At 43.5% G+C, this 25208-nt stretch overlaps 2 protein-coding genes across 2 annotated transcripts in view; both read left to right on the forward strand.

Moving 5' to 3' along the window:
* The window catches only part of LOC110984815 (uncharacterized), a 339182-nt gene that overhangs the window by 79145 nt on the left and 234829 nt on the right, over positions 1-25208 (forward strand). The gene's annotated exons all lie outside the window — the stretch shown is intronic.
* Positions 1-25208, forward strand: part of LOC147797466 (uncharacterized) — a 153753-nt gene that overhangs the window by 23397 nt on the left and 105148 nt on the right. The window contains exons 2-6 of the mRNA XM_087143499.1: positions 8006-8100; positions 10192-10257; positions 10426-10447; positions 11111-11166; positions 11686-11797. Coding sequence (XP_086999625.1) covers positions 8006-8100; positions 10192-10257; positions 10426-10447; positions 11111-11166; positions 11686-11797 — 351 coding nt within the window. The remainder of the gene's footprint in view (positions 1-8005; positions 8101-10191; positions 10258-10425; positions 10448-11110; positions 11167-11685; positions 11798-25208) is intronic.

The raw sequence follows: 25208 nt of genomic DNA on the forward strand, positions 1-25208 counted from the left end.
CAGACAAGCACCGCCGAACCAACAACTGTAGTAGGTGAGACAACAACCGTGGTACAGACAAGTTTGGCTGAAGTCACTACTAAAGACACCCAAACAACCACTGGCCAACCAACAAGTGAGGTAGTTGAGACGACTTCTCTGGCAGCGACAACCGTTGCTGATGTTTCTACTACTGAGACACAAACGACCACTTCTCAACCAACTATTGCAGCTGCTGATACAACAGTGGTAAAAACAACTTTGACTGATGTAACTACAAAGGAGACACAAACAAGTACAGCGGAACCAAGTAGTGCATCTCCTGTGACAACACTTGTAGAGTCAACTTTGGGTGATGTCACCACTACTGAGACAGCAACAACTTCTTCTCAACCAACTACTGCATCTTTTGAGACAACTAGAGTAGTAGAGACAACGGTGGCCGATGTCACAACAACAGAAACACAGACAACGACTGCCGAACAAACAACTGTAGTAGGTGAGACAACAACCGTGGTTCAGACAAGTTTGGCTGAAGTCACTACTAAAGACACCCAAACAACCACTGGCCAACCAACAAGTGAGGTTGTTGAGACGACTTCTCTGGCAGCGACAACCGTTGCTGATGTCTCTACTACTGAGACACAAACGACCACTTTTCAACCAACTACTGCAGCTGCTGATACAACAGTGGTAGGCACAACTTTGACTGATGTAACTACAAAGAAGACACAAACAAGTACAGCAGAACCAAGTAGTGCATCTTTTGTGACAACACTCTTAGAGTCAACTTTGGGTGATGTCACTACCACAGAGACAGCAACAACATTTTCTCAACCGTCTACTGCAGATGTTGAGACAACGATGGCCGATGTCACAACAATAGAGACACAGACAACCACCGCCGAACCAACAACTGTAGTAGGTGAGACAACAACCGTGGTACAGACAAGTTTGGCTGAAGTCACTACTAAAGACACCCAAACAACCACTGGCCAACCAACAAGTGAGGTTGTTGAGACGACTTCTCTGGCAGCGACAACCGTTGCTGATGTTTCTACTACTGAGACACAAACGACCACTTCTCAACCAACTACTGCAGCTGCTGATACAACAGTGGTAAAAACAACTTTGACTGATGTAACTACAAAGGAGACACAAACAAGTACAGCGGAACCAAGTAGTGCATCTCCTGTGACAACACTTGTAGAGACAACTTTGGGTGATGTCACTACCACAGAGACAGCAACAACATTTTCTCAACCGTCTACTGCAGCTGTTGAGACAATGATGGCCGATGTCACAACAATAGAGACACAGACAAGCACCGCCAAACCAACAAGTGTAGTGGGTGAGACAACAACCGTGGTACAGACAAGTTTGGCTGAAGTCACTACTAAAGACACCCAAACAACCACTGGCCAACTAACAAGTGAGGTTGTTGAGACGACCTCTCTTGCAGCGACAACCGTTGCTGATGTTTCTACTACTGAGACACAAACGACCACTTCTCAACCAACTACTGCAGTTGCTGATACAACAGTGGTAGAGACAACTTTGACTGATGTAACTACAGAGGAGACACAAACAAGTACAGCGGGACCAAGTAGTACAGCTGCTGTGACAACACTTGTAGAGACAACTTTGGGTGATGTCACCACTACTGAGACAGCAACAACTTCTTCTCAACCAACTACTGCATCTTTTGAGACAACTAGAGTAGTAGAGACAACGGTGGCCGATGTCACAACAACAGAAACACAGACAACGACTGCCGAACAAACAACTGTAGTAGGTGAGACAACAACCGTGGTTCAGACAAGTTTGGCTAATGTCACTACTAAAGACACCCAAACAACCACTGCCCAACTAACAAGTGAGGTTGTTGAGACAACCTCTCTGGCAGAGACAACCGTTGCTGATGTCTCTACTACTGAGACACAAACGACCACCTTTCAACCAACTACTGCAGCTGCTGATACAACAATGGTAGGCACAACTTTGACTGATGTAACTACAAAGGAGACACAAACAAGTACAGCAGAACCAAGTAGTGCATCTTTTGTGACAACACTCTTAGAGTCAACTTTGGGTGATGTCACTACCACAGAGACAGCAACAACATTTTCTCAACCGTCTACTGCAGATGTTGAGACAACGATGGCCGATGTCACAACAATAGAGACACAGACAACCACCGCCGAACCAACAACTGTAGTAGGTGAGACAACAACCGTGGTACAGACAAGTTTGGCTGAAGTCACTACTAAAGACACCCAAACAACCACTGGCCAACCAACAAGTGAGGTTGTTGAGACGACTTCTCTGGCAGCGACAACCGTTGCTGATGTTTCTACTACTGAGACACAAACGACCACTTCTCAACCAACTACTGCAGCTGCTGATACAACAGTGGTAGACACAACTCTGACTGATGTAACTACAAAGGAGACACAAACAAGTACATCGGAACCAAGTAGTGCATCTCCTGTGACAACACTTGTAGAGTCAACTTTGGGTGATGTCACTACCACAGAGACAGCAACAACATCTTCTCAACCTACTACTGCAGCTGTTGAGACAACAATGGCCGATGTCACAACAATAGAGACACAGACAAGCACCGCCGAACCAACAACTGTAGTAGGTGAGACAACAACCGTGGTACAGACAAGTTTGGCTGAAGTCACTACTAAAGACACCCAAACAACCACTGGCCAACCAACAAGTGAGGTTGTTGAGACGACTTCTCTGGCAGCGACAACCGTTGCTGATGTTTCTACTACTGAGACACAAACGACCACTTCTCAACCAACTACTGCAGCTGCTGATACAACAGTGGTAAAAACAACTTTGACTGATGTAACTACAAAGGAGACACAAACAAGTACAGCGGAACCAAGTAGTGCATCTCCTGTGACAACACTTGTAGAGTCAACTTTGGGTGATGTCACCACTACTGAGACAGCAACAACTTCTTCTCAACCAACTACTGCATCTTTTGAGACAACTAGAGTAGTAGAGACAACGGTGGCCGATGTCACAACAACAGAAACACAGACAACGACTGCCGAACAAACAACTGTAGTAGGTGAGACAACAACCGTGGTTCAGACAAGTTTGGCTGAAGTCACTACTAAAGACACCCAAACAACCACTGGCCAACCAACAAGTGAGGTTGTTGAGACGACTTCTCTGGCAGCGACAACCGTTGCTGATGTCTCTACTACTGAGACACAAACGACCACTTTTCAACCAACTACTGCAGCTGCTGATACAACAGTGGTAGGCACAACTTTGACTGATGTAACTACAAAGAAGACACAAACAAGTACAGCAGAACCAAGTAGTGCATCTTTTGTGACAACACTCTTAGAGTCAACTTTGGGTGATGTCACTACCACAGAGACAGCAACAACATTTTCTCAACCGTCTACTGCAGATGTTGAGACAACGATGGCCGATGTCACAACAATAGAGACACAGACAACCACCGCCGAACCAACAACTGTAGTAGGTGAGACAACAACCGTGGTACAGACAAGTTTGGCTGAAGTCACTACTAAAGACACCCAAACAACCACTGGCCAACCAACAAGTGAGGTTGTTGAGACGACTTCTCTGGCAGCGACAACCGTTGCTGATGTTTCTACTACTGAGACACAAACGACCACTTCTCAACCAACTACTGCAGCTGCTGATACAACAGTGGTAGACACAACTTTGACTGATGTAACTACAAAGGAGACACAAACAAGTACAGCAGAACCAAGTAGTGCATCTCCTGTGACAACACTTGTAGAGTCAACTTTGGGTGATGTCACTACCACAGAGACAGCAACAACATCTTCTCAACCTACTACTGCAGCTGTTGAGACAACAATGGCCGATGTCACAACAATAGAGACACAGACAAGCACCGCCGAACCAACAAGTGTAGTAGGTAGGACAACAACCGTGGTACAGACAAGTTTGGCTGAAGTCACTACTAAAGACACCCAAACAACCACTGGCCAACCAACAAGTGAGGTTGTTGAGACGACTTCTCTGGCAGCGACAACCGTTGCTGATGTTTCTACTACTGAGACACAAACGACCACTTCTCAACCAACTACTGCAGCTGCTGATACAACAGTGGTAGACACAACTTTGACTGATGTAACTACAAAGGAGACACAAACAAGTACAGCGGAACCAAGTAGTGCATCTCCTGTGACAACACTTGTAGAGTCAACTTTGGGGGATGTCACTACCACAGAGACAGCAACAACATTTTCTCAACCGTCTACTGCAGCTGTTGAGACAGTGATGGCCGATGTCACAACAATAGAGACACAGACAAGCACCGCCAAACCAACAAGTGTAGTGGGTGAGACAACAACCGTGGTACAGACAAGTTTGGCTGATGTCACTACTAAAGACACCCAAACAACCACTGGCCAACTAACAAGTGAGGTTGTTGAGACGACCTCTCTTGCAGCGACAACCGTTGCTGATGTTTCTACTACTGAGACACAAACGACCACTTCTCAACCAACTACTGCAGTTGCTGATACAACAGTGGTAGAGACAACTTTGACTGATGTAACTACAGAGGAGACACAAACAAGTACAGCGGGACCAAGTAGTACAGCTGCTGTGACAACACTTGTAGAGACAACTTTGGGTGATGTCACCACTACTGGGACAGCAACAACTTCTTCTCAACCAACTACTGCATCTTTTGAGACAACTAGAGTAGTAGAGACAACGGTGGCCGATGTCACAACAACAGAAACACAGACAACGACTGCCGAACAAACAACTGTAGTAGGTGAGACAACAACCGTGGTTCAGACAAGTTTGGCTGATGTCACTACTAAAGACACCCAAACAACCACTGCCCAACTAACAAGTGAGGTTGTTGAGACAACCTCTCTGGCAGAGACAACCGTTGCTGATGTCTCTACTACTGAGACACAAACGACCACTTTTCAACCAACTACTGCAGCTGCTGATACAACAGTGGTAGGCACAACTTTGACTGATGTAACTACAAAGGAGACACAAACAAGTACAGCAGAACCAAGTAGTGCATCTTTTGTGACAACACTTGTAGAGTCAACTTTGGGTGATGTCACTACCACAGAGACAGCAACAACATTTTCTCAACCGTCTACTGCAGATGTTGAGACAACGATGGCCGATGTCACAACAATAGAGACACAGACAACCACCGCCGAACCAACAACTGTAGTAGGTGAGACAACAACCGTGGTACAGACAAGTTTGGCTGAAGTCACTACTAAAGACACCCAAACAACCACTGGCCAACTAACAAGTGAGGTTGTTGAGACGACTTCTCTGGCAGCGACAACCGTTGCTGATGTTTCTACTACTGAGACACAAACGACCACTTCTCAACCAACTACTGGAGCTGCTGATACAACAGTGGTAGACACAACTTTGACTGATGTAACTACAAAGGAGACACAAACAAGTACATCAGAACCAAGTAGTGCACCTCCTGTGACAACACTTGTAGAGTCAACTTTGGGTGATGTCACCACTACTGAGACAGCAACAACTTCTTCTCAACCGACTACTGCATCTTTTGAGACAACTAGAGTAGTAGAGACAACGGTGGCCGATGGCACAACAATAGAGACACAGACAACCACCGCCGAACCAACAACTGTAGTAGGTGAGACAACAACCGTGGTACAGACAAGTTTGGCTGAAGTCACTACTAAAGACACCCAAACAACCACTGGCCAACCAACAAGTGAGGTTGTTGAGACGACTTCTCTGGCAGCGACAACCGTTGCTGATGTTTCTACTACTGAGACACAAACGACCACTTCTCAACCAACTACTGCAGCTGCTGATACAACAGTGGTAGACACAACTTTGACTGATGTAACTACAAAGGAGACACAAACAAGTACAGCAGAACCAAGTAGTGCATCTCCTGTGACAACACTTGTAGAGTCAACTTTGGGTGATGTCACTACCACAGAGACAGCAACAACATCTTCTCAACCTACTACTGCAGCTGTTGAGACAACAATGGCCGATGTCACAACAATAGAGACACAGACAAGCACCGCCGAACCAACAAGTGTAGTAGGTAGGACAACAACCGTGGTACAGACAAGTTTGGCTGAAGTCACTACTAAAGACACCCAAACAACCACTGGCCAACCAACAAGTGAGGTTGTTGAGACGACTTCTCTGGCAGCGACAACCGTTGCTGATGTTTCTACTACTGAGACACAAACGACCACTTCTCAACCAACTACTGCAGCTGCTGATACAACAGTGGTAGACACAACTTTGACTGATGTAACTACAAAGGAGACACAAACAAGTACAGCGGAACCAAGTAGTGCATCTCCTGTGACAACACTTGTAGAGTCAACTTTGGGGGATGTCACTACCACAGAGACAGCAACAACATTTTCTCAACCGTCTACTGCAGCTGTTGAGACAGTGATGGCCGATGTCACAACAATAGAGACACAGACAAGCACCGCCAAACCAACAAGTGTAGTGGGTGAGACAACAACCGTGGTACAGACAAGTTTGGCTGATGTCACTACTAAAGACACCCAAACAACCACTGGCCAACTAACAAGTGAGGTTGTTGAGACGACCTCTCTTGCAGCGACAACCGTTGCTGATGTTTCTACTACTGAGACACAAACGACCACTTCTCAACCAACTACTGCAGTTGCTGATACAACAGTGGTAGAGACAACTTTGACTGATGTAACTACAGAGGAGACACAAACAAGTACAGCGGGACCAAGTAGTACAGCTGCTGTGACAACACTTGTAGAGACAACTTTGGGTGATGTCACCACTACTGGGACAGCAACAACTTCTTCTCAACCAACTACTGCATCTTTTGAGACAACTAGAGTAGTAGAGACAACGGTGGCCGATGTCACAACAACAGAAACACAGACAACGACTGCCGAACAAACAACTGTAGTAGGTGAGACAACAACCGTGGTTCAGACAAGTTTGGCTGATGTCACTACTAAAGACACCCAAACAACCACTGCCCAACTAACAAGTGAGGTTGTTGAGACAACCTCTCTGGCAGAGACAACCGTTGCTGATGTCTCTACTACTGAGACACAAACGACCACTTTTCAACCAACTACTGCAGCTGCTGATACAACAGTGGTAGGCACAACTTTGACTGATGTAACTACAAAGGAGACACAAACAAGTACAGCAGAACCAAGTAGTGCATCTTTTGTGACAACACTTGTAGAGTCAACTTTGGGTGATGTCACTACCACAGAGACAGCAACAACATTTTCTCAACCGTCTACTGCAGATGTTGAGACAACGATGGCCGATGTCACAACAATAGAGACACAGACAACCACCGCCGAACCAACAACTGTAGTAGGTGAGACAACAACCGTGGTACAGACAAGTTTGGCTGAAGTCACTACTAAAGACACCCAAACAACCACTGGCCAACTAACAAGTGAGGTTGTTGAGACGACTTCTCTGGCAGCGACAACCGTTGCTGATGTTTCTACTACTGAGACACAAACGACCACTTCTCAACCAACTACTGGAGCTGCTGATACAACAGTGGTAGACACAACTTTGACTGATGTAACTACAAAGGAGACACAAACAAGTACATCAGAACCAAGTAGTGCACCTCCTGTGACAACACTTGTAGAGTCAACTTTGGGTGATGTCACCACTACTGAGACAGCAACAACTTCTTCTCAACCGACTACTGCATCTTTTGAGACAACTAGAGTAGTAGAGACAACGGTGGCCGATGGCACAACAATAGAGACACAGACAACCACCGCCGAACCAACAACTGTAGTAGGTGAGACAACAACCGTGGTACAGACAAGTTTGGCTGAAGTCACTACTAAAGACACCCAAACAACCACTGGCCAACCAACAAGTGAGGTTGTTGAGACGACTTCTCTGGCAGCGACAACCGTTGCTGATGTTTCTACTACTGAGACACAAACGACCACTTCTCAACCAACTACTGCAGCTGCTGATACAACAGTGGTAGACACAACTTTGACTGATGTAACTACAAAGGAGACACAAACAAGTACAGCAGAACCAAGTAGTGCATCTCCTGTGACAACACTTGTAGAGTCAACTTTGGGTGATGTCACTACCACAGAGACAGCAACAACATCTTCTCAACCTACTACTGCAGCTGTTGAGACAACAATGGCCGATGTCACAACAATAGAGACACAGACAAGCACCGCCGAACCAACAAGTGTAGTAGGTAGGACAACAACCGTGGTACAGACAAGTTTGGCTGAAGTCACTACTAAAGACACCCAAACAACCACTGGCCAACCAACAAGTGAGGTTGTTGAGACGACTTCTCTGGCAGCGACAACCGTTGCTGATGTTTCTACTACTGAGACACAAACGACCACTTCTCAACCAACTACTGCAGCTGCTGATACAACAGTGGTAGACACAACTTTGACTGATGTAACTACAAAGGAGACACAAACAAGTACAGCGGAACCAAGTAGTGCATCTCCTGTGACAACACTTGTAGAGTCAACTTTGGGGGATGTCACTACCACAGAGACAGCAACAACATTTTCTCAACCGTCTACTGCAGCTGTTGAGACAGTGATGGCCGATGTCACAACAATAGAGACACAGACAAGCACCGCCAAACCAACAAGTGTAGTGGGTGAGACAACAACCGTGGTACAGACAAGTTTGGCTGATGTCACTACTAAAGACACCCAAACAACCACTGGCCAACTAACAAGTGAGGTTGTTGAGACGACCTCTCTTGCAGCGACAACCGTTGCTGATGTTTCTACTGCTGAGACACAAACGACCACTTCTCAACCAACTACTGCAGTTGCTGATATAACAGTGGTAGAGACAACTTTGACTGATGTAACTACAGAGGAGACACAAACAAGTACAGCGGGACCAAGTAGTACAGCTGCTGTGACAACACTTGTAGAGACAACTTTGGGTGATGTCACCACTACTGGGACAGCAACAACTTCTTCTCAACCAACTACTGCATCTTTTGAGACAACTAGAGTAGTAGAGACAACGGTGGCCGATGTCACAACAACAGAAACACAGACAACGACTGCCGAACAAACAACTGTAGTAGGTGAGACAACAACCGTGGTTCAGACAAGTTTGGCTGATGTCACTACTAAAGACACCCAAACAACCACTGCCCAACTAACAAGTGAGGTTGTTGAGACAACCTCTCTGGCAGAGACAACCGTTGCTGATGTCTCTACTACTGAGACACAAACGACCACTTTTCAACCAACTACTGCAGCTGCTGATACAACAGTGGTAGGCACAACTTTGACTGATGTAACTACAAAGGAGACACAAACAAGTACAGCAGAACCAAGTAGTGCATCTCCTGTGACAACACTTGTAGAGTCAACTTTGGGTGATGTCACTACCACAGAGACAGCAACAACATTTTCTCAACCGTCTACTGCAGATGTTGAGACAACGATGGCCGATGTCACAACAATAGAGACACAGACAACCACCGCCGAACCAACAACTGTAGTAGGTGAGACAACAACCGTGGTACAGACAAGTTTGGCTGAAGTCACTACTAAAGACACCCAAACAACCACTGGCCAACCAACAAGTGAGGTTGTTGAGACGACTTCTCTGGCAGCGACAACCGTTGCTGATGTCTCTACTACTGAGACACAAACGACCACTTTTCAACCAACTACTGCAGCTGCTGATACAACAGTGGTAGGCACAACTTTGACTGATGTAACTACAAAGGAGACACAAACAAGTACAGCAGAACCAAGTAGTGCATCTTTTGTGACAACACTTGTAGAGTCAACTTTGGGTGATGTCACTACCACAGAGACAGCAACAACATTTTCTCAACCGTCTACTGCAGATGTTGAGACAACGATGGCCGATGTCACAACAATAGAGACACAGACAACCACCGCCGAACCAACAACTGTAGTAGGTGAGACAACAACCGTGGTACAGACAAGTTTGGCTGAAGTCACTACTAAAGACACCCAAACAACCACTGGCCAACTAACAAGTGAGGTTGTTGAGACGACTTCTCTGGCAGCGACAACCGTTGCTGATGTTTCTACTACTGAGACACAAACGACCACTTCTCAACCAACTACTGGAGCTGCTGATACAACAGTGGTAGACACAACTTTGACTGATGTAACTACAAAGGAGACACAAACAAGTACATCAGAACCAAGTAGTGCACCTCCTGTGACAACACTTGTAGAGTCAACTTTGGGTGATGTCACCACTACTGAGACAGCAACAACTTCTTCTCAACCGACTACTGCATCTTTTGAGACAACTAGAGTAGTAGAGACAACGGTGGCCGATGGCACAACAATAGAGACACAGACAACCACCGCCGAACCAACAACTGTAGTAGGTGAGACAACAACCGTGGTACAGACAAGTTTGGCTGAAGTCACTACTAAAGACACCCAAACAACCACTGGCCAACCAACAAGTGAGGTTGTTGAGACGACTTCTCTGGCAGCGACAACCGTTGCTGATGTTTCTACTACTGAGACACAAACGACCACTTCTCAACCAACTACTGCAGCTGCTGATACAACAGTGGTAGACACAACTTTGACTGATGTAACTACAAAGGAGACACAAACAAGTACAGCAGAACCAAGTAGTGCATCTCCTGTGACAACACTTGTAGAGTCAACTTTGGGGGATGTCACTACCACAGAGACAGCAACAACATTTTCTCAACCGTCTACTGCAGCTGTTGAGACAGTGATGGCCGATGTCACAACAATAGAGACACAGACAAGCACCGCCAAACCAACAAGTGTAGTGGGTGAGACAACAACCGTGGTACAGACAAGTTTGGCTGATGTCACTACTAAAGACACCCAAACAACCACTGGCCAACTAACAAGTGAGGTTGTTGAGACGACCTCTCTTGCAGCGACAACCGTTGCTGATGTTTCTACTGCTGAGACACAAACGACCACTTCTCAACCAACTACTGCAGTTGCTGATATAACAGTGGTAGAGACAACTTTGACTGATGTAACTACAGAGGAGACACAAACAAGTACAGCGGGACCAAGTAGTACAGCTGCTGTGACAACAATTGTAGAGACAACTTTGGGTGATGTCACCACTACTGGGACAGCAACAACTTCTTCTCAACCAACTACTGCATCTTTTGAGACAACTAGAGTAGTAGAGACAACGGTGGCCGATGTCACAACAACAGAAACACAGACAACGACTGCCGAACAAACAACTGTAGTAGGTGAGACAACAACCGTGGTTCAGACAAGTTTGGCTGATGTCACTACTAAAGACACCCAAACAACCACTGCCCAACTAACAAGTGAGGTTGTTGAGACAACCTCTCTGGCAGAGACAACCGTTGCTGATGTCTCTACTACTGAGACACAAACGACCACTTTTCAACCAACTACTGCAGCTGCTGATACAACAGTGGTAGGCACAACTTTGACTGATGTAACTACAAAGGAGACACAAACAAGTACAGCAGAACCAAGTAGTGCATCTCCTGTGACAACACTTGTAGAGTCAACTTTGGGTGATGTCACTACCACAGAGACAGCAACAACATTTTCTCAACCGTCTACTGCAGATGTTGAGACAACGATGGCCGATGTCACAACAATAGAGACACAGACAACCACCGCCGAACCAACAACTGTAGTAGGTGAGACAACAACCGTGGTACAGACAAGTTTGGCTGAAGTCACTACTAAAGACACCCAAACAACCACTGGCCAACCAACAAGTGAGGTTGTTGAGACGACTTCTCTGGCAGCGACAACCGTTGCTGATGTTTCTACTACTGAGACACAAACGACCACTTCTCAACCAACTACTGCAGCTGCTGATACAACAGTGGTAGACACAACTCTGACTGATGTAACTACAAAGGAGACACAAACAAGTACATCGGAACCAAGTAGTGCATCTCCTGTGACAACACTTGTAGAGTCAACTTTGGGTGATGTCACTACCACAGAGACAGCAACAACATCTTCTCAACCTACTACTGCAGCTGTTGAGACAACAATGGCCGATGTCACAACAATAGAGACACAGACAAGCACCGCCGAACCAACAAGTGTAGTAGGTAGGACAACAACCGTGGTACAGACAAGTTTGGCTGAAGTCACTACTAAAGACACCCAAACAACCACTGGCCAACCAACAAGTGAGGTTGTTGAGACGACTTCTCTGGCAGCGACAACCGTTGCTGATGTTTCTACTACTGAGACACAAACGACCACTTCTCAACCAACTACTGCAGCTGCTGATACAACAGTGGTAAAAACAACTTTGACTGATGTAACTACAAAGGAGACACAAACAAGTACAGCGGAACCAAGTAGTGCATCTCCTGTGACAACACTTGTAGAGTCAACTTTGGGGGATGTCACTACCACAGAGACAGCAACAACATTTTCTCAACCGTCTACTGCAGCTGTTGAGACAGTGATGGCCGATGTCACAACAATCGAGACACAGACAAGCACCGCCAAACCAACAAGTGTAGTGGGTAGGACAACAACCGTGGTACAGACAAGTTTGGCTGAAGTCACTACTAAAGACACCCAAACAACCACTGGCCAACCAACAAGTGAGGTTGTTGAGACGACTTCTCTGGCAGCGACAACCGTTGCTGATGTTTCTACTACTGAGACACAAACGACCACTTCTCAACCAACTACTGCAGCTGCTGATACAACAGTGGTAAAAACAACTTTGACTGATGTAACTACAAAGGACACACAAACAAGTACAGCGGAACCAAGTAGTGCATCTCCTGTGACAACACTTGTAGAGTCAACTTTGGGGGATGTCACTACCACAGAGACAGCAACAACATTTTCTCAACCGTCTACTGCAGCTGTTGAGACAGTGATGGCCGATGTCACAACAATAGAGACACAGACAAGCACCGCCAAACCAACAAGTGTAGTGGGTGAGACAACAACCGTGGTACAGACAAGTTTGGCTGATGTCACTACTAAAGACACCCAAACAACCACTGGCCAACTAACAAGTGAGGTTGTTGAGACGACCTCTCTTGCAGCGACAACCGTTGCTGATGTTTCTACTACTGAGACACAAACGACCACTTCTCAACCAACTACTGCAGTTGCTGATACAACAGTGGTAGAGACAACTTTGACTGATGTAACTACAGAGGAGACACAAACAAGTACAGCGGGACCAAGTAGTACAGCTGCTGTGACAACACTTGTAGAGACAACTTTGGGTGATGTCACCACTACTGGGACAGCAACAACTTCTTCTCAACCAACTACTGCATCTTTTGAGACAACTAGAGTAGTAGAGACAACGGTGGCCGATGTCACAACAACAGAAACACAGACAACGACTGCCGAACAAACAACTGTAGTAGGTGAGACAACAACCGTGGTTCAGACAAGTTTGGCTGATGTCACTACTAAAGACACCCAAACAACCACTGCCCAACTAACAAGTGAGGTTGTTGAGACAACCTCTCTGGCAGAGACAACCGTTGCTGATGTCTCTACTACTGAGACACAAACGACCACTTTTCAACCAACTACTGCAGCTGCTGATACAACAGTGGTAGGCACAACTTTGACTGATGTAACTACAAAGGAGACACAAACAAGTACAGCAGAACCAAGTAGTGCATCTTTTGTGACAACACTTGTAGAGTCAACTTTGGGTGATGTCACTACCACAGAGACAGCAACAACATTTTCTCAACCGTCTACTGCAGATGTTGAGACAACGATGGCCGATGTCACAACAATAGAGACACAGACAACCACCGCCGAACCAACAACTGTAGTAGGTGAGACAACAACCGTGGTACAGACAAGTTTGGCTGAAGTCACTACTAAAGACACCCAAACAACCACTGGCCAACCAACAAGTGAGGTTGTTGAGACGACTTCTCTGGCAGCGACAACCGTTGCTGATGTTTCTACTACTGAGACACAAACGACCACTTCTCAACCAACTACTGCAGCTGCTGATACAACAGTGGTAGACACAACTCTGACTGATGTAACTACAAAGGAGACACAAACAAGTACATCGGAACCAAGTAGTGCATCTCCTGTGACAACACTTGTAGAGTCAACTTTGGGTGATGTCACTACCACAGAGACAGCAACAACATCTTCTCAACCTACTACTGCAGCTGTTGAGACAACAATGGCCGATGTCACAACAATAGAGACACAGACAAGCACCGCCGAACCAACAAGTGTAGTAGGTAGGACAACAACCGTGGTAAAGACAAGTTTGGCTGAAGTCACTACTAAAGACACCCAAACAACCACTGGCCAACCAACAAGTGAGGTTGTTGAGACGACTTCTCTGGCAGCGACAACCGTTGCTGATGTTTCTACTACTGAGACACAAACGACCACTTCTCAACCAACTACTGCAGCTGCTGATACAACAGTGGTAAAAACAACTTTGACTGATGTAAATACAGAGGAGACACAAACAAGTACAGCGGGACCAAGTAGTACATCTCCTGTGACAACACTTGTAGAGACAACTTTGGGTGATGTCACCACTACTGAGACAGGAACAACTTCTTCTCAACCAACTACTGCATCTTTTGAGACAACAAGAGCAGTTGAGACAACAGTAGCCGATGTCACAACAACAGAAACACAGAAAACGACTGTCGAACCAACAACTGTAGTGGGTGAGACAACAACTGTGGTTCAGACAAGTTTGGCTAAAGTCACTACTAAAGACACGCAAACAACCACTGCCCAACTAACAAGTGAGGTTGTTGAGACAACCTCTCTGGCAGAGACAACCGTGGCTGATGTCTCTACTACTGAGACACAAACGACCATTTCTCAACCAACTACTGCAGCTGCTGATACAACAGTGGTAGGCACAACTTTGACTGATGTAACTACAAAGGAGACACAAACAAGTACAGCAGAACCAAGTAGTGCATCTCCTGTGACAACACTTGTAGAGTCAACTTTGGGTGATGTCACTACCACAGAGACAGCAACAACATTTTCTCAACCTACTACTGCAGATGTTGAGACAACGATGGCCGATGTCACAACAATAGAGACACAGACAACCACCGCCGAACCAACAACTGTAGTAGGTGAGACAACAACCGTGGTACAGACAATTTTGGCTGAAGTCACTACTAAAGACACCCAAACAACCACTGGCCAACCAACAAGTGAGGTTGTTGAGACGACTTCTCTGGCAGCGACAACCGTTGCTGATGTTTCTACTACTGAGACACAAACGACCACTTCTCAACCAACTACTGGAGCTGCTGATACAACAGTGGTAGACACAACTTTGACTGATGTAACTACAAAGGAGACACAAACAAGTACATCGGAACCAAGTAGTGCATCTCCTGTGACAACACTTGTAGAGTCAACTTTGGGTGATGTCACTACCACAGAGACAGCAACAACATTTTCTCAACCTACTACTGCAGCTGTTGAGACAACAATGACCGATGTCACAACAATAGAGACACAGACTAGCACCGCCGAACCAACAAGTGTAGTAGGTAGGACAACAACCGTGGTTCAGACAAGTTTGGCTGAAGTCACTACTAAAGACACCCAAACAACCACTGGCCAACTAACAAGTGAGGTTGTTGAGACAACCTCTCTTGCAGCGACAACCGTTGCTGATGTTTCTACTACTGAGACACAAACGACCACTTCTCAACCAACTACTGCAGCTGCTGATACAACAGTGGTAGAGACAACTTTGACTGATGTAACTACAAAGGAGACACAAACAAGTACAGCAGAACCAAGTAGTGCATCTTTTGTGACAACACTTGTAGAGTCAACTTTGGGTGATGTCACTACCACAGAGACAGCAACAACATTTTCTCAACCGTCTACTGCAGATGTTGAGACAACGATGGCCGATGTCACAACAATAGAGACACAGACAACCACCGCCGAACCAACAACTGTAGTAGGTGAGACAACAACCGTGGTACAGACAAGTTTGGCTGAAGTCACTACTAAAGACACCCAAACAACCACTGGCCAACCAACAAGTGAGGTTGTTGAGACGACTTCTCTGGCAGCGACAACCGTTGCTGATGTTTCTACTACTGAGACACAAACGACCACTTCTCAACCAACTACTGCAGCTGCTGATACAACAGTGGTAGACACAACTCTGACTGATGTAACTACAAAGGAGACACAAACAAGTACATCGGAACCAAGTAGTGCATCTCCTGTGACAACACTTGTAGAGTCAACTTTGGGTGATGTCACTACCACAGAGACAGCAACAACATCTTCTCAACCTACTACTGCAGCTGTTGAGACAACAATGGCCGATGTCACAACAATAGAGACACAGACAAGCACCGCCGAACCAACAAGTGTAGTAGGTAGGACAACAACCGTGGTACAGACAAGTTTGGCTGAAGTCACTACTAAAGACACCCAAACAACCACTGGCCAACCAACAAGTGAGGTTGTTGAGACGACTTCTCTGGCAGCGACAACCGTTGCTGATGTTTCTACTACTGAGACACAAACGACCACTTCTCAACCAACTACTGCAGCTGCTGATACAACAGTGGTAAAAACAACTTTGACTGATGTAAATACAGAGGAGACACAAACAAGTACAGCGGGACCAAGTAGTACAGCTCCTGTGACAACACTTGTAGAGTCAACTTTGGGTGATGTCACTACCACAGAGACAGCAACAACATTTTCTCAACCGTCTACTGCAGCTGTTGAGACAACGATGGCCGATGTCACAACAATAGAGACACAGACAACCACCGCCGAACCAACAAGTGTAGTAAGTGAGACAACAACCGTGGTACAGACAAGTTTGGCTGAAGTCACTACTAAAGACACCCAAACAACCACTGGCCAACTAACAAGTGAGGTTGTTGAGACGACCTCTCTTGCAGCGACAACCGTTGCTGATGTTTCTACTACTGAGACACAAACGACCACTTCTCAACCAACTACTGCTGTTGCTGATACAACAGTGGTAGAGACAACTTTGACTGATGTAACTAGAGAGGAGACACAAACAAGTACAGAGGGACCAAGTAGTACAGCTCCTGTGACAACACTTGTAGAGACAAGTTTGGGTGATGTCACCACTACTGAGACAGCAACAACTTCTTCTCAACCAACTACTTCATCTTTTGAGACAACTAGAGTAGTAGAGACAACGGTGGCCGATGTCACAACAACAGAAACACAGACAACGACTGCCGAACAAACAACTGTAGTAGGTGAGACAACAACCGTGGTTCAGACAAGTTTGGCTGATGTCACTACTAAAGACACCCAAACAACCACTGCCCAACTAACAAGTGAGGTTGTTGAGACGACCTCTCTTGCAGCGACAACCGTTGCTGATGTTTCTATTACTGAGACACAAACGACCATTTTTCAACCTACTACTGCTGTTTCTGAGGCAAGGACAGTTTTAGTTGCTATTGTCACTACTGCTGAGACAGCAACAACTGTAGTGGCTGAGACAACAACCCTGGCTGATACTCCAACAGAAGCAGAACGAAGTAGTACAGCTGCTGTGACAACACTGTTAGAGACAACTCCAAGTGATGTCCCCTCAACGGAGACACAAACAACCACATCTCAAGAAACAACTGTAGTTGGTGAGACAAGAACCGTGGTGAAGACAACTATGGCTGATGTCACCACAGCGGATACACAAACAACCACAGCACAACCAAGTACTCCAGCTGCTGTGACATCTTTAGTAGCAGAGACAACTGTGGCTGATGTCACAACAGAGACCCAAACAACCACAGTCAAACGAACTACTGCAGCTGTTGAACCAACAGTGGTAGAGACTACTGCAGGAGATTTCAGCACTACAGAGACGCAAACAACCTCTGGAGGATTCCCAACAACAACAGCCATTGAGAAAACTACTATTGGTGTTTCAACCCCTTCTGTTTCAACAGGTTTGTTTTTCTTAGATTTTTGTGTGAAATTGCTTGATGTTTTGTCATTGAAATCTTAGAAACTCTTCTGTGTTGTGTGGTATTGTGTGGAAGTGTCATTCAGGTGTGAAGCTTTCTAAATACACGAATCAATGTTGATCTTCACAAATTGTTTTAAGAATTGTTTTCTTGAATTATTATTGAAAATGAAATCGAGAGCCCATTAGAATTATTTATTTCTAACCTTCAAAAGCTATCTGAAAGCTATTGTATGATTGGTGTGAGAACCCTTTAAGATTTTAAAAGTTCTACTTTCTCTGCACATATCTTAATGATTATAATGCTTTATTTGGCCAAGGGTGGATCCAGGGATGCTATACATCTCAGTAGCCCCTTTTATTCAAGTAGAGGAGCCAATTTCTTTATGGGAAGGTCGGGTCTATTTTATATTTATTCGTTCCATAAGCATGTAAAAAGCCTGACAATAAATCCTCACCCTGAGGGAGGGAATGAGAGGTTACTTGAGATATTTTCTGGGCTCCCAAAAACAAGTTTGGCTGTCCCATCCCCGAAATTCAGTTATTGATCCACCCTTGTGTTTGGTAGTCGGGCCTCTGTTACTTGTAATAACCCATTAATATTTTCAGTTCTTGGGCATAATCTGCACTCTTGTGACCTCTTTAAACCACAATTGTAACTGGTCATTTGCGTAAAATATTTGTTTTGTCTGTATATGTGATCGTTTTAAGTGTATTTGGTATGGTTGTTTGTGTGAAAGGTCTGTGCATTGATGTTGATTTCATCCGTATATATCGCTGTATTGATAGGGTTAATTCAGTTTTAGGGAGAAGGGAGTGTATAGGAAGAAAATGTCTCGCCTATATTCCATTACGTAAAATAGTCCTAGGATATCAATTTAAATTAGGAGTTTGAGATATCTATGTGTGTCTTTTCTTTGTTATTACACTGTTGTAGGTGGTATTGTGTTACTTCAGTTGTGCTGCAATAGACACATTATTTCCTCGCACGTGCTTCACTCCATATTCACTTCTTTTCCACTGCACAGTTGTTTCTTTCCATGAATGCTTATCAAAGTTCTTGCAGTTCTTGAGGGAAGGCTTTTTAGTTGCATCTTTCCTTTACACTAAGCTGTTTTTGCTGTTTTTCAATAGACAAAACAGCACGATAACAGTACAGTTGCTGTAAACATTCTATAACCCTCCCTTTGAAACACCTATCACAATAACTACCAAAACGTATGGGATTGTCAGTGCAATATTTTGAAGACTACACGGAAGGTACCATTATAGTTCTGTTTTTAGGTTAGGAGGCATTGAAATCTCATTTACATGTTCTTCACTATTAAGCAAACATTGTATGTAGGTTTGCACAGGTATGTCCCCAAGTACATATGGAACGTAATACACCCTATCAATTTCCGAAATGATTATGCACACATTATCAACATTTTTGGTGTGACGGAAGGTACGGTAAGTAAAGAACTAACCTACATTGAATTTTGCACTGCAGTACTTGCGTACTTATTTTTATTCCTAAAAGAATGTTACTGACCTTGTATTTGTGCACATGTGCGACATGATATGTTTATCTTCTGATACGCTACATGTGCACAATGGTCTGATGTATCTGTAGTATTATGCTAACTTTCACTAGGTTGTCTCGCAAAATGGTGAAATGGAGCTTAAAGCCCCGTGTTCATCACTTGCAGTATTTGCTTCGATGGCACGCATTTTGTATTCCTATACTAACTACGACCCAAATGAAATTTTGTATAAGACATTTTCCATTATCCGTATCAAAAGCACACGTTTAGAACTTTCGGTCATGGGGGCCCATTTAGCTTAATTTCCCACCGTGGGTTATCCACGAATTACCAACCGTCGTTTGCGCACATTGGTCTACAAAAATTGTCGTTAAATAAACTGAATTTTGAAAGTTTGAGTAAAATCCTATGCGGAATATATCTAAAAACACGGATGTCGCCGAAGCGACAAGAACACCGACGTCCGCAAACAAGTCGGATCGGCTGTAGTAAACCTTAGCCTACGTCATAATAATTCGCGCACAAACATTTGCAAACGTCATTTCATTGGGTTATCGGTGATTCCCTACTATTAAAAAGCTGCCAGTTGGTGTCTCTTGAATGATGGCTAATTTTTTAGCATTGTGATGTGGTTGGGAAAAAATTCACTCGCCATATTTTGACTTTCCAGCACTTCCTCTTTCTCGTCCTCCCTCCCTTTTCGAAAATTTCATTTCAAGTTGCAGTGAGGCGTGGATTTTTTTTCAAATGAATCATAATGAGCACTGATTTGAGTAATTGATGTGGATGGTATGAATAGAATTTCTCATTCTACGTGTACTTCTGAAAAAAGCCATACAAAACAGTGTCGTCGGATCTGCGCCTGTTGTCAGCAACGAAAATCTCACAATACATGTAGAGTGGTATTCGACAACCAGAATTAGACGCCATTACTGCGGTGGTACAACGCTAGTGGACAGGTGATACGCGCGCGTTACGTAACTCTTCGACCAATATGTGTCGTGAATTGCCAAATGCAGCTGAAGAATGTGCATATGAGTGCCGTGCCATCGCAGTTATTGCGTCCAATCGGATTAGTCTATAAGGTGCGTATCAGGCTCCATATTTGATGACGCCCTAAATAGCCTGTGAACGTCGATCGAAGAGTCATTTAGTGTCTGTACTGGACGTCCTACGCCAATCTTGAGCGAACATTTGGTATTTCTAGAGTGTAAAGTAAAACTGTATGCTCTCCTGACGTTTTTTCCGAATTTTCACAGCAGCGTTCTCGACGGCCGGAAAATTTGGCGGGGTGGTAGACAAAATTGAGAGCGCAAAGCGCGAAGCCCTGAACGGCGCTGGGTCCGGGGCCCTGGAAATTTTGGATTCCAGATGCTCTGTGGTGCATTCTGGGGCAATTTCCAGTCCACTTTCGTCTGTAATTTGTCCCCAAACCTGATTGCATTTACAACGTGAAATATTGGCTAGGATATGCTTCAGGAGGAGTTTCTTCATCGAAATATTCGATGGCGAAAGCCAACGATCACCATTGTCAGTACACCTTAGTACGTCATAAGCGTCGATCTACAAACTGCGGTAAACCCCTTTTTATTAAGATCTTGAGAAAGTAGACATTTGGGGGAAAATACGCTAATCAAAAAAATAGCAGGGTGGCACAAATTTTAGCAGGGCGGCAAAATGTTAGCGGGGCGGCCCAAAATTTTGGCAGGGCGGTCCGCCCTGCTAAAACAGCCCGTGGAGAACACTGCACCGGAAAAGTCTTTAATTTGCATAGCCGCAAAAAATGCGAAAAAGGCTATCGATCATCGATAGTTCACGTCAGTGCATAATTTCGTTTAAGGGTTTCACGACGAGAAAGTTAGATGTGCGAGTATTTGTATGCGCGAATTTAGGGCACTCAACCATAAATGCTCTAATTGAGCTAACTAAAAACTAAAGTGTGTGACATAATGAAACATAAGGACATCAAGCTTTTTTAAGTCCTACCTGGTCAAATATATTGCTGTAGATTATTTCTCCGAATTGGCAATGGGTTGAAAAAGGCCCAAACATGCATTCCGTGATTTAATGGGAATGTTGCCTAAGAATCTTAATTAAAGATGGGCCGCTTTTCACTGTTGTAAATTCCTTTTTTATTAGGACAACCCTTTTAATTTTGTGCCGTACTGTCCAATGATTAACAAAGGTTGCACCCATTTACTAATCAATTACTCCCTTTTCTGCTCAGAAAGTGTTAAAATGATGTTTCATTTTAGGTGCTTTGCCTTTCGTTGACATAATACTGTGTAGGCCCACGAAGTGTTACCTGAAGGCTTGTGAAAAATCACCTCAGGACTGGAACCTATGATCTCCTTTCCAGTGGAGACGTCTTATCACTTGATCACCACGCTTGCTCGGGTGGGCTGGTCCCTTCAAGTATAATGAGCACCGGGTACCGCGGTTATACGGAAGGGCCACTTGCAAAAACATTTTTTCTCGCCGCGGCGAGTTAGCTAAAACCAGTTCAACTCGCTGCATATTAAGACCCAATGATTCCAACTACTCTTCTTATCAAGGGTCCTGTATCACCCAATGTCTACGTGATCAACACTCCCCCATATTCCCGGGAATAGTCGAACCATTCTGAACTTTGCTGTTCGTATTAAATTCCGTTTAACGTCAACACTTTTCTTTAATGCTCCTCAAAACTGTAAAATTGTTACAAAGATTGAAATTGGTAGCCAAATGAAAGGGGAGAGGAAAAAACCATTCGGATGGTATCGTTAATATTCGGGCATTTCTGGCTGCGTCTGCACCAAGAATTTTTTGAACTGTCTGAGGTATACCGGTCGGAGTACGCCATCCACTACAAAGTAGAATAAGGGTAAAAAAAATTGGAACATGTTTTTGTTAAATTGATTGCATTTTAGCTTTAAATTTAATGTGTTTTCATTTTTTAAAAGCTCGTATTTTAGAAGTTTAGGATATGATATTTTTCAAAAACTGAACAAAATCGTATCTCATTTCATCGAGTGAATTTTTAAAGAGCGAATGAATTTTTATATACGCAACGTAATCTCTAGGATTGAATGAAATTTATTCTTAAAAAAATGGCACAAAACCTTTTCAATGGAAACTTTTTGTCGAAATCGTCGGAATTTAGAAATTATCTGATCCGACAAAGCATCCAAATTGCGAACGAATCCAAAACGGCGTACAAAAGTATTCGATCTTTTAGACGGTATTATGCGAAAGCCTCATAGTGCGTCAAGCATAATTTTTCGAAAGGTGAAGCATAATTTTCGAAGGTTGTCTAAACGAAGTTTTCACAAGATGCTTTTATCCGTGGTTGCTTATTAATTTGGATTTAGTTTAATTGGATGCGTCTCATTTAGGATTGCATGAGATTTTGAGAAAATACGTGCACCTAATAGCTGCTTTAGTCAGTTCAGTCTATCTGAACAAATATTTTATTACGATCTGAAAAAAAGTTTGGGCTTTAAAACTTCATTCCAATCTTGAAAACTTTTGGCTTTATAAAAATTTACGTTGTTTGAAAATTCCTTGGAATCTAAAAAAATACGCTGCGTCAATGAAAATTCATCCACTCTTTAAAACTTCATTCGAATCTTGAAAAAAGTGTATTAGATCCTTCAAATTTCTTTCTGCTTTTGAGAAATCTATTCGGATACGAATACTAATTTTATTTAAAAACGAACCTAATACGAATTTTTAGAAATGACATTCACTTTAAAGCACGTTCAATTTGAAAATGTTTTCAATTTATCAAAACATATTCCAATTTTTTCGACCCTAGTTTTTCTTCGTAATTGGGGAGTACTTCGATCAATGTAACCCGGACAGTTTGGAGTATATTCTTTGAAAGCAGAACGAAAGTTTAAGGATTTAATACATTTTTTAAAGATTCGAATGAAGTTTTAAAGAGTAGATAAATTTTCATTGACGCAGCGTATTTTCTAGATTCCAAGGAATTTTAAAAGAAAGTAAATTTTTTCAAAGTCCAATAAAATGAGTGGAACGAAGTTTTAAAGTCTTACTTTTTTTCAGATTGAAATAAAATATTTTGTACAGAACAGACTGAACACGTTTTGAAAATTGGAACACTTTTTCAGCGTAAAGCAGCTATTCGGTGCACGTATTTTACACAAAATCTCAATCTCACGCCATCCTAAAGGAGAGAGCATCAAAATTAACATAAATAAAAAAAATTAATAAGCAACCACGAATAAAAGCAACTTGTGAAAACATAGTGAAAACAATCCTGGAAAAATGTGCTCATCTTTTTCAAAAACTATACTTAAAGCACTATGAGGCTTTTGCAGAATATCGTCTAATACTTTTAATACGCGGCTTCGGATGATTTCTCTATTTAGATGCTTTCTCAGATCAGATAATTTCTCAATTCAGATGACTTCTTAATTCGGATAAAGTGAGATTTTCCGTAAATAAATAAGCCATTACCTTGTAAAAAATGTCTAAATTTCGACAAAATGTTAACATTGTAATTTTTTGTTATATATTTAAAGAATTTCGAAGTTTAAAAGTTCATTCATTCAATCCAAGAGATTACTTTGCATATATAAAATTCATTCGCTCTTTAAAATATTCACTGGATTTGGAATCTAAAAAAGAAGTGAGATCCTTAAGATCCACCAAGAATTTGCAACGCGTTGGCCAATCAAAATGAGCGATATCTGTCAACCCTTTCCAAACTAGCACTTGGTCGACAGATTTTGCGCAGTGTGATTGGCCAACGCGTTTCAAACTCTTGGTGGCGCACTATTGTGAAGTGGCCGTATTGAAAATAAATGTTCATGAACAAGGAGACCTAGGAACGATACTCCTGGAAGTGAATGGTTAACGAATTTCGTTTTTACCCATTTCCAGGAGACATTCCAAAATATTGCTTGAGGAACATAATGGTAAAAATTCCGACATAAGTGTCTCTGCTTTCAATGAGGAATGATTCTTCCAAACGTTATCGAATCTGATAGGACGACTCCATTTAAAATCCCCTCGGGCAGACCGTGTGAGGGTTCTGGAAGCTTGCTGCTCTACAGCAGTCTGTGGAAAGGGTACTCTTTACACAAAATCGTTTTCTTTTAATATTCTCCGGAAAGGGTAAGTTTAATGTTAACACGTGTCCTCGACATTGGCAGGACTTCTCAATATTTTCAATTACTTAATGCAATGTATTACATGTAAGTTATGCAATGTATTACATGTAAGTTATAGCATATTTTCAATTACTTAATGCAATGTATTACATGTAAGTTATAGCATGGACATTTAGCTGTTGCAGCTCCCGGAGGCTGCATGAGTTAGGTGATAGTAGCTTAAAGTATGACCGCCTCAGGTGTACCAGACTAAATACATACTTTCTATTCTCAAGTAAAAACATGGTAAACAGTAAGAAACTTACGTGTTGATCCCACTAGACATGGAAAGTGAACTCGCCGGCAGTTGGTTTCTTAAGTGCGGTGCGTTTGTCTCTTACTACAGCCTTTAAGTCGCTTTGGTGCAAATGGTAGCCTAATACCATTTACATGTCACTTAGAAATTGAAATTTTGAATATCCAGGCACCTTAAATCTTCACACGGATAGTTGTGTTTGGTAAGTTTTTGAAATTTCATTCGAAATTCAAGGAAATAAAGTAG

This window comes from Acanthaster planci, linkage group LG11 (genome assembly GCF_054643075.1).
Source record: "Acanthaster planci isolate LZ-2023a linkage group LG11, COTS_SCS, whole genome shotgun sequence".
NCBI lineage: Eukaryota > Metazoa > Echinodermata > Asteroidea > Valvatida > Acanthasteridae > Acanthaster > Acanthaster planci.